Source organism: Melanotaenia boesemani, chromosome 18 (genome assembly GCF_017639745.1).
Source record: "Melanotaenia boesemani isolate fMelBoe1 chromosome 18, fMelBoe1.pri, whole genome shotgun sequence".
NCBI classification, from domain to species: Eukaryota; Metazoa; Chordata; class Actinopteri; order Atheriniformes; family Melanotaeniidae; genus Melanotaenia; species Melanotaenia boesemani.
In genome coordinates this window covers 13084816-13096181 of record NC_055699.1, presented here as the reverse complement: position 1 = coordinate 13096181, position 11366 = coordinate 13084816, and the positions used below count along the sequence as shown (strand labels likewise).

Here is an 11366-nt window from a genome sequence, read left to right as displayed (position 1 = left end):
TAAATATGTGTAAGGCAGATTAACTTTTTTTCCCCTGTGTGAATCAATACCCTGCTAACTTGCGATGGATTAAATGACAGTTGCACAGTATGGGATGACACTGAATGAATAATACATGCACACTGTGTAACTCAATGAGAGCCAAGTGTTATATCTGATGGAGATATTTAGACATCAAGAGCTGATTGGACGAGAAAATCAGCATAATTCTAACGAGCTTGCATCACGTCTGGTTGAACATTGAATTAAAGAGACAGTTTAACATTATGAGCCATGTTTTATTTTAAAAACTGGAATTGATGGAGGTATTGTTCAGCCTACTGTAATGTAAACTAGCTGTGGGGTAATGCTCTTTTGACATTCTCCTGCAAGAGAGTTAGCATCTCATTGAAACCTTAGAGCATTGATAGCTTATCAAGAGACATTTTTATGTTAATTTAAAATTATTTCAGCACCATTTACCACATTCTAACTAGTATTACAACATATTGAGGTGACAACTGAAAGGGCAAGGAAAATTAAGTGCTTCTGTAAGACCATAATGGATTGTATGGATGTGACTGTGTCATGCCCCCACCCCCTTCCCCTGGCTGTAGATCACAGATGTCTCCGTGGAGGTGGCCACAGTGGACCACACTCTGAAGAAGTTGCGCAGGATGTATAGGAAGACTAGACGGAAGCCCAAAGGACTCAAGAGATTTTTGGCCTATCTACTGAACATCCCTCACATCGCTATCATCATCACAGCAGTGGTGTTTGTGGTGATGGTGATCATATGGTCGCTGCTCTGGGTCTTTATATGTAAGTGAAAGGATTTGTATTTTTCAGTGTCCAAAAAATCTATATCTTTAATTCAATATATTTAGGGTTTTTGTTTTGTCTTTTAAACTATACAAAACAATACAAAATGTAGATTGATTTCCTTAGTTCGCAGGGAAAGTTACAGTGGAGCATATTTTGCTGGGATGCTCCGTGTTGCCAATGTGGAGTTTATCCCAGAGTACCGTCAGGCGGAGTCCCATGAGTTTGTGTCCATGGCAAACAAAATACAACATGTGGTATGTATGAGTGTACACCTGCTGCATACATAATGGTTAGTGCTGATCTAAGGGAGTGTACTCTTAATTGCCCGGTGTGTTGTAGGTAAGCAGTGTGTACAAGATGTCCTCAGTGGCCAGACTCTACAGGGAAGCGGTTATTTCAGACCTAAGGTATAGCTGACTTGTTAGTTATTGTCACTGTAAATCACAAAGATGCCCAGCTGATATTACAACTAGATGTGAAAATGAAAGCACATGTTCTTTTAGTAGTTTTCAAAATTAGGTAATTATAACATGAGCTGACGCACAACGTTCATATTCATTATTTCTTTAGGAAAAACTAAGCCAAAATGCAGTGGCAAAAACATTAAGTACATCCCATAATTCAATACTTCAAACCTACCTTAAGCAGGAGTAACTGAAATAATAGTTTTTGTATGATGTTATCAGACTCTCACATTGTTGTGGTTCAATTCTGGTCCACTTTTTACAACATAGCTTCAGTAACTGATTTGCAGCATTTGTTTATGAACAGCTTTTTTAAGGCCCTGCCAGAGCTTTTTAACTATGTTGAGGCCTGGACTGTGGACCACTGGAACACCCTGATTCTGTTTTTCAGTCATTCTGTGATTGGGATTATTGACCTATTACATGACCCAAATTCAGGCAAGTTTTAGCGATCAGACAGATGACTCTGAAATACGTTGGTGTACAGAGGAGTTCATAACTGGCTCAATAACTGCAAGGTGTTCAGATGCTGTGGCTGCAAAGTCCAAAAGTCTCGTGGTTTGTTCAGAAGCAACTTTCCCAATCTAAGCATGTTCTTTTTAGAGAGACATGCTTTGTCATAGCAACTATTCCAAACAAACCAGACTTGTTCAGTCTTTTTCTTATCATACTTTAATATTAATCATGCTGAGGCCTGTAGAGTCTGGGATGTATCCCTTTTTATTATTATTATTATTTCTTTTTGACAATTTCCCTAAGAATTACACAAATGATCTTGCGACTTCACCTTGGGATGGCCTGAATGGTTTCCACTTCTAAATAAATGTACTTGCTGTAAAATGATGGACCGTGAATTGATTGGAAATGGTTTCTAACCCTTCCAACATTACATAATTAATTTTCTAAGAAAATTGCTGATGTCTTTCCTCCTTGGCACTGTGTAACACATACCTGAATTCTCCAGAACAGCAAGAAGCCAAAACTTCTGCTTTGTTTGTTTAATTTTGTTTTTTGTTTCTTTTTCCCTTTGGTTTGTGTTAGCTGTTTTTTGTTAGTGAGCTGATGATTAGTTAATGAAGTGCTATTACCTGCAGTAAGGTGGTATGTGGTTGTTCCTACACTGCTGCTGCATTTTGCCTTGCTTTTTGTTAAAGAAAAAGAAAAGATCATGTAATATAGTGTACATTGTTGTTGATAAGAACCTGTTGATATTTTTATTACACCACAATAAGTGAAGCCTTATGACTTAAAGAGTTAGTGTTATTTTTTAAATGACTGAAATAATTTACTTACTTAGTATTTACTTATTTCTTTTCTCCCCTCCAAGTAACAACAATAAGGGGGGTGTGTTGGTGCATTTCTGGATGGTGTTTATAGTTCCCCAACTAAAGAGTGAAACAATGTGTGAGGCATGTATAGAGGCTATTCTCAGAGATTCGGTGTACACCAGCCTGAAGAACAGATCCTCTGTGGGCTACTTGCTGGGCCTTCCAGTCGATATGGACTCCATCCTTATCAATGGTTCGTTTGTTGGTCTGCATTTCTAAAAGTCTGTTTATCATCCTGCACCTCTACTAAAATGGACTGCTTTATCCTGTTGCAGGTGTTCAGCGTTCAGATTATACATCAATTACAGCAGGTAGGTAACACCTCACGTTGCTGAATAGAGTTTGTTCTCTATTTATTTAAAGTTTTTCTCTCTTGCAGACTCACAGTGTGTTGATAAGCTGTATGCCAATCTTCCTGGGGCCAGGGTCCCTTTAAACGTATTCTCATCATGGGGTGGTGTGAATTGCCATGTAAAACTCACCTCTGTCCCCGGCTCTCTGATCCGCCTGACCATTAGCTCGTTTCTTATTGAGCCCACTGACTGTGTTAATGATGCCCTCACTGTGTATGATGCTCTGCTGCCCATGAGAGGGCGCATTCTGCACAGGTGAGCCTCTAGCAGTCTCACTTCTTTGATTCTCTTCTGTTCTTTTTCTGATTAAAACACTCTCCCCTTACTATAATAATGTTTTAACATACACATATAGCTAGGTACAAAAGGCACCCATGTCTATCTTATCCAAGCAATTCTTTTTCATGTTGTAATTTGTTTGAATTAATCTTCACCACTTCAAAGAGGATGAGGAAATCAGATATTTTCTTGTTGAGTTTTGTACAGAAAAAACCCCAAATGAATTTCATGGCACTCTCTGATTTTTTTATCACATAAAATAGCTGCTGCATGTGCTGATGTGTGTCTCTGTAATGCAGGCTGTGTGAGTCGGTATACAACTCTTTCTCCATTGTCTCTACGTCCAATGTCATGTTGCTGTCCTTCAGAATGACAAATGGCAACAAGATCTTCAAAGGCCACTTTGAGGCCATCGCTGAGGAAAGTATGACACATTTCTCTGATTATCTCTCAAGCCAGTGGTTCCTGACATTGTTACATTACATTATAAACTCTAAGCAGTTGCCCAAATATAATATTTTAGGATGTCACCAATAGTATCAAAGTGATTATTTGTGTTTCATTTTCATTTTTGTTGCTGTATTTTTGGAATTAGCTGTTGTTAAACCTAAACTTCAAGTCTCTCTCTGTCTTTCTCAGTATGTATGTCTCATGTTGAGACCCATTTAGAGCCCGATGTAGGCAGTCAGATTTTCAGTCCCTTCCACCCCAGCCTGCTGCCCCCAGTGTGCTCCTGTATCTGGAAGTTTGGGGTAAATTTTCTGATATATTGAGAAATAAACAACTCTTGGTTATTGCTGGGCTTTATTGACTGTAATTTCTATTACTTTGCAGACCTCAAACTCAAATTTAGGCGTTGCACTTCAGTTTCAGAACTATGCACTGAAACCCAAGGAGATGAAGGGCTGTGACAGTGGCTGGTGGAGGGTTAATGAAGTCATGTATGTTACTACTGCTGTGCAAATGCACTGTACGTCTTAAATGTGTTTGATGTTCATTATTTATTTATTTTGTTAATGACAGTTACTCTTCCACAGTTTCTGTGGCATGTACGTGGGACACCACACAGTGTTTCGGATACCTAATCAGAACCCAGAGATGGAGTTTCGCTGCAGCTCACAAAACTCAGTTCAGCCTTTTCAGGCTTCCTACAGCAGTTACAATATCAGCCAACGTAAGCACTGCATGGCAAAAGCCTGTTTCATTGTAAAACCAAATATAAAGATAAACTTATATTTCCCCTTGTCCTTTTTAACCAGCATGTCCAGAGAACCACTTCTTGTGCACCACAGGACTGTGTGTGGAGAAGAGTCGACTCTGCGACGGCCTGGATGACTGCCAGGACGAGAGTGATGAAGTCTTCTGCTGTAAGCTGTTTTACAAGTCACACATCACAGATTGATTAAAAGAATAAGGAATGTGGCATTTTGGTTGTGAGCCTGTGAGGCTTTGTTGACACATGACATTTGTGTAGTCCTACAGTAAGTATATGTTTAACTGTATTTGCCTGAGGCACCAGTCACCCATGAGAAAATGTTGTACGTCTTCACAGCAAGGCCCACAATGAACTGTGGGGGCAACAGTCCTCCACACCCTCTGTTTGTTTGCAATGGAGAGACGGACTGCAGTGATGGTGTTGATGAGAACAACTGCACTCAGGGTATGCATTTGATGTATGTTTTTACAGAAGAAATGTGTCTATTTTTTTATATACATTTAAAGATATCTAATAATTACAATGTGTTTTTATATACATTTAAAGATATCTAATAATTACAATGTGTTTTGACAGAAACCACCTGCTCTGCAATCAGGTATCAGTGCAAGAGTGGATCCTGCATCCTGAAGAAGAATGCAAAATGTGATGATGTCCCTGACTGTCAAGACCACAGTGATGAGGTGGACTGTGGTGAGTATGCCACATTACCTGTTGCATGTGGAAATTTTATACACGCAAACAATGTAAAGAAAATTATTCAGATCAATAATATCTTTAAATTCACATGAATGCCAGAACACATCTTGTCTGAAAAAAGGAAAATAATACATCACATCACTTAATAAAACTCTGCAGATATTTACATTAAGTCAACCAAGAATTCAACAAAATAAACAGTGACCACTGTATTGTGATGCCTATTCTCGCAATACTGCCACTTTAACCGGAAACAAATTCACCACGTGAATACATTAGTGATGTAAATTTCCAATATCTGGCTTCTGAATGCATTCTCATAAGTATTTCCCCTACAATTATGTTAGGGAGGTGCCCAGCCTGCTTTTAGATTTTTCTGTTAGCACATGTTAATACCTTATCAATTTATTAAAAAACTGAACAGTATGATGTTATTTGTCTTATTTACATGACTGCACGTCATTTCTCCTCTGCCCTCTGCATTGCACATAGCCTGATGCACGTACAGAAAGCACAATGCAAAATACGGCCCCCGCCCACCATAACTGTTTCAACACTTCCCTCTCAGACTGAATTTTATTAACAATGTGCCTGAGTATAGACTATTAAAGTCACTATGAAGCACATATACACACCTGTGGCTACAGGTAAGCAAACTGCTAAATTAACAGCTGTTAATAGAGATATAACAGGAATATTTTCACCAGTAGGAGTAAAACCCACAGTTCTTCAGTGAACTCTCCAACATCCAGAGCAGGAAGTTATTCCATTAATTTTCCTACCGACTTAAAGGAAAAAAATCTAGATTGCAGCTGCAGATCAGGGCAGACTTCCAGCGAGCAGCTACTCTACTCAGGTAAGGAGGAGCACGGAGCAGAGAGGTGATTAGACTGCAGACTCCTCTACGCAAGATATAGGTCTGTCCTATTATCTGTTACTAATAGTAAAAGACCAATAGTAACTACTATCTTTCCAATACAGACATTAGAGCTTGAGTCATTGTCATGTTTTCAATTAAATGTAGCCATGCTCTGGATCTCTTCTTCCAGCAACAAACAGATACACATGTCTGACATTGTTTCTTTGTAGTCAGTAAGCTGGCCAGCACCTCTCAGCACATTAAGTCCAATGGTGCACGATTCCAATGCTTTGGAAAATTTAAAACCAGCTCCTGAGGGAAACCTGTTTTCAATTCTCATCCCTGCGCTTTACCAAATAAATAATTGCCAGAAGTGTAATTTTCTGAATCTAAAGATTTTATTTGTCCCCTTAGAAAATTGTAAGGAAAAACAAAAATAAACAAAAATATTTTGCATATATGTTTATTGCCTTGTGATGTCAGAATTATTGCAGTACAAAACATATCAGTCTATTTACAGCAAATTTTTACCATAAAATGATGCAATAGGTCTCAGTAACAGTTTGTATGAAACATAATAAATTAGATGTTAAGGGGTTAAACATTCACTAGTATGCAAGGATACAACATCATTGTTGTAAAATGCAGATAAATTAAGTTCTATTTTAAATATCATCATATCTGTAAAAACTACAAAAACACTAAATAGACTTCACGCTTTAACACTTGCTGCACTCCATACTTTATCAAAAGCACATAGAGGTCAGCCTAAAAGTAAAATAAATTAATTTCTGTACAGTTTAAGGAGATTTTATAATGAAGAAATGTGACTAAACTTAAATTGTTAGGACTCATTATTCTGCTGGTATAAGAATGGCAACCCTAAGCCTAACTCTTAACACCAACAGTCATGGCTGGAGGTAGATCAGTTGTCTTGTAAAAGTTTTTATACTTAGGATGTAATTAGCATGACTGGCATTTTGGAATCATTTAAATACCAGGCTGGTTTGAGGAGGAAGGTGATGCTCTCATTAATGTAAATTAAAACTTGGTAAACAGCAAACTTTTCATCAGGATATATCATTACCAGGTGAACCAAACCTTGGTTCAGAAATGTATTTCACTATGTCCTCAAGCTGCCATGTCAGCTATTTTTTATCTTGTGTCGGGAATTTCCTTCACTATTTCTCTTACTTCCATTATGGTTTTTGGGCAAAGTCACAACACCTTCAAAGACATTTATTTAGCAGAGTTATTTGCTCCTAACAAAGCACTTGGTAATTATGCTTCCACTACAGTGCTGGGTCTCTGCCAGGTCCTTAATGTGGTTTCAAGTGAAAGAAGTAATTTTATAATCCACTGGGCAGTGAGATCCAAACCTGCTGACCTGCAACAAAGAGGCCAGCCTAGCCCTCCCTGTGCTGTTATTTTATCATGATGGGGTCTCAAGGTGATGTCTTTGATCTCATGCTGATACTGAACGCACATGCGCGTGTGTGCGTGCACATGTACAAACACATACGTTAAAGGTCTGATTTTTAATAAGATGGAGGGAGAGCAGCCAGCCATGGTGATGACTCAGCATGTCAGCAGAGGTATTAGAGTAGGTGTATAACACACTCATATTGTATGCTGTACACAGCAAAGGAGGCACAGTGTGACACATACACATTCTGCATTCTGTACCAGTGATGGAGTTAGGCTTCTATACATGAGCTGGCAAGAGGGTGGGCAAGGCTTTATCAGGGGGGCATATACTTAAAAGGGAACTGTTGTTCCTCTCTCTAACACATACTCTTACATACACTGTTGTAATAACTGTGGTCACTTTACAGATTACAACAAGTTCTTAAGTTAGTTATTTTGGGGTGCAGAATGTGGCATTTGATGTGATAGTAGTGAGATCAACAACTTTTCCCCCCTAGCAGTTCTGGCTTGCTGCCTGGTGATGGTGGTAAACTGGATTGTTGTGTCTGACCACAATGTCTTTCATGGCTAACACCATGATGAGAGATGTCAGGGCTGCTGACACTGGGGCGGGGGTCTGTCTCAACCTGATTGGTGTCCTTCGTCTTTACAAAAAAGTCTTAAATAACTCCTTTCTTTAGTATTCTATCTTCCAATATGAAGTAAGGCTGGTTACAGGCAATACTTTTCCACATTTTCATGCCGTAGTTTACTTTAAAATCAATTATCGGTCATGAGCACCGCCTGTTTAAATTAAAGCAGATCATGTAGCGGTAGCTTAGTCAGCACTAAGTTAATTAGATATTAAGGTACTCTTTAAGGATTCTATATAGGATATTTTCAGCTCCAATATGAAAACCTTGGTTAACTGAGTTGATGTGTAGTCCCTATATATATAATTACTGAAAACTAAATATCTTACCGCGCATTATCTTCAAACTAATATAGTGTGACCATATAACTAGATCAACACTGCTACATAGCTTCAAGCTAATAAGTTATTAGCCTTTCATAACTTTACTAGTTGTACTTGCATAGGAACAAAGTTCCCTTTGGAAATATGCAGCTAAAGGTCAATATGGATAAAAGACAACTAATCATGAAAATATTTCAACGCTGGTCAGCTGTGCTTGTCTAGAAAGATGTTTCTGACTTCCTCTTCTAGTTAATCACCTGAATTGGCACCTGGGGTGTCCAAGCAGATTTCAGAGGTGACCAGCGCCTCCCTGGTAATCCTTCTAGTTCCATTCCTGTAACATGCTCAAAAACACTCACAAACTGTTTAATCCTTTATTTTAAAGAAAACAAATCAGTATAAATCTAAATCCTTCTCTGTATCCTCCTCAGCCTGTGGTCGTCCCTCCCCACTGAAGAAGGTAGACTCGTCTATGGGTTTTGACCGTATTGTGGGCGGAGCCAACTCTGTGGAAGGGGAGTGGCCTTGGCAGGTCAGCCTTCATTTTTCTGGTAGCCTGTACTGTGGTGCCTCTATCCTGTCCTCTGATTGGCTCATCTCAGCTGCCCACTGCTTCAGCAAAGAAAGGTAAACTGCCCTCATTACTGATCCAGCTGATTGTTATACTAACCATAGATTTAATACTCCACTCTGATCTGAAACAGATTATAATGCAGTGTGCTGTAGCTTTATGAGCATATGTCCACTCAAGTAGTGTAAACTAATAAGCCATTACAATCTATAAGATATGCTCCTTTACAGTCCTTGACCCTACTTTCTGACTCTGCAGGCTCTCTGACCCACGTTACTGGAGCGCCCATCTCGGCATGCTGACACAAGGCAGTGCCAAATATGTGGCAGAGATCCAACGGATTGTGGTGCACGAGTACTACAATTCAAACACGTTTGATTACGATATTGCTCTGCTGCAACTGAAGAAGGCCTGGCCTTCCTCCCTCAGCCCTCTAGTACAACCTGTGTGCTTACCGCCCTACTCCCACACCGTCACTGACAGCCACCGCTGCGTCGTCACAGGGTGGGGATACAGATCTGAAGATGGTAAATATGGTGAAGAGAATTTAGTGACTTTTATCCATGATAGAATTATTAAAAGACTCATAGGAAGAAGTGTAATTTTTTTTTACCTATTTATCTAAACATATTAGTTATGTACTAATTACAGCTGACAGTGCAGATTTCAGCTTTATTTTGAGAGTATTTACATCCAAAGTAGAGGAAAGGTTTAGAGATTTTTTTATTCTGAACCATATTTTTAGAGGCTCAATTCTCAAATGGAATTTAAGTAATTAGCATAACCACATTGCTCAATTTCAGACAATGACAGCCTGAGATTGCAGTCAATCGCAGGAGAACACATTTACTCTTTGTGATGTCTTGCAGCTGGTTTCAGTTACTGATGCTTGTGGGCCTTAAATATCTCTAGTAAGTAAACCGCATCTCAATCAGGTTGAGGCAGGCAGGATCCAGCAAAATATTCAACTTCGCCTTTGAGGGCTCTGGGGTTGTTTTTGAAAGTTATAGATGGGGCCATTGTCTTTTATTATATGAAGCATCAGTTTTCCTAAATTTTTCTGAATTTGAGGACACAGTACATCCATCTACCCTTTATAATTCATCCACTTATCTCTATTTTCTCTCATGACATCAATAAACACAAGTGACCCAGTATTATTAATATACTCTTTTTTTTTCCTCGAGTATACCAAACTGTTTACTTAGCCACACCTAGTATTCATGCTGAGATGTGGTGTTTTTGCAACATAAGGATGCCCAATTTCACTGCCACTGAGAACTTTACATGTTATGTATTCCCAAATGCAAATACAAATGTCACACTCCAGGCCTTTTACCTGCTTAATTTATAATGAAATAATACCCACATCAGATCAGGAAAGGAGCAAGTTTGATTTTATTAGAGACTGGGATGAAGTGACAGCATGTGGGATGAGTGTTTTTCTGTAACTGTTTAGTAAGATTAAACTGAGTTACCTCACAGCTGATGTTCCATGTAAACTGATATTTATATATTTTATTTAAAAATGCACTTTTATCAGCAACAATGTTAATGTCAGCTGCAAGGCCTAAGCCTATTTCACGCCCCTCTGCAGATAAGGTGTTGCCCTCCGTGCTGCAGAAAGCAGAGGTGTCCATGATGAGCCAGACAGAGTGTAAAAAGCGTTACGGCCCCATCTCTCCACGTATGCTGTGTGCCGGGGTACCATCAGGAGAGCGGGACGCATGCAGGGTGATTTTTTTCATCAGACTGAATTACTTATTATCACCTGCATTTCATTTCCATCATAGCCTATTAAGTTGGTGTTTATCTTTTTTAGATCATTGTTAATTGTTCTTCCTCCATGCTTTATTTATTTATTTATTTATTTTTTCCTTCTTCTTTTTGTATTTCAGGGGGATTCAGGAGGTCCTCTGTCCTGTCAGGCGCCAGGAGGGCGTCGCTGGTTTCTGATTGGAATTGTCAGCTGGGGGTCCGGCTGTGGCAGACCAAACCTACCTGGAGTTTACACCAGGGTCAACAAGTTCACCTCCTGGATCTACAGCCATATCAACTGACATGATAAAATTCATGTATTGTGCTCATTCCTAATAAATTAATAATAAGCATATACAGTGTGAACAGTGTGTGTGTTTTTAATAGATGTACATATAATTGATTAATATTACAAACGTTTATTGATGTTTGAATCTGCTGGTATCACTGTTGTAATTCCCCTACAGAGACAAACTTCTTTCCCAGCTCTCCCACAATGAAGAAGTTTGACGCCAGATTTATAATTACACTGTCTTGAATCCCAGTGGAGCTTCCAATTGTAATATCTTATATACGATTCCATCAAACACTCTTTTATCCGAGCTTGAGACGAGCATTAAACAGCGAGGAAGTTTGCCCACAATGTCTGTCG

General features: G+C 39.0%; 1 protein-coding gene across 1 annotated transcript; it reads left to right on the top strand.

Annotated features, from left to right (window-relative positions):
* The first annotated feature begins 596 nt into the window (after positions 1 to 596).
* On the top strand, positions 597 to 11016 carry tmprss7 (transmembrane serine protease 7). Its single transcript, XM_041967674.1, has 17 exons — positions 597 to 801; positions 928 to 1058; positions 1144 to 1211; positions 2596 to 2789; positions 2872 to 2907; positions 2976 to 3204; positions 3528 to 3652; positions 3868 to 3980; positions 4063 to 4169; positions 4266 to 4402; positions 4488 to 4595; positions 4781 to 4888; positions 5021 to 5137; positions 8817 to 9012; positions 9215 to 9483; positions 10554 to 10690; positions 10855 to 11016. The coding sequence occupies exons 1-17, from the start codon at positions 657 to 659 to the stop codon at positions 11014 to 11016; spliced, it is 2382 nt and encodes a 793-aa protein (XP_041823608.1). The 5' UTR covers positions 597 to 656.
* Positions 11017 to 11366: the final 350 nt, after the last annotated feature.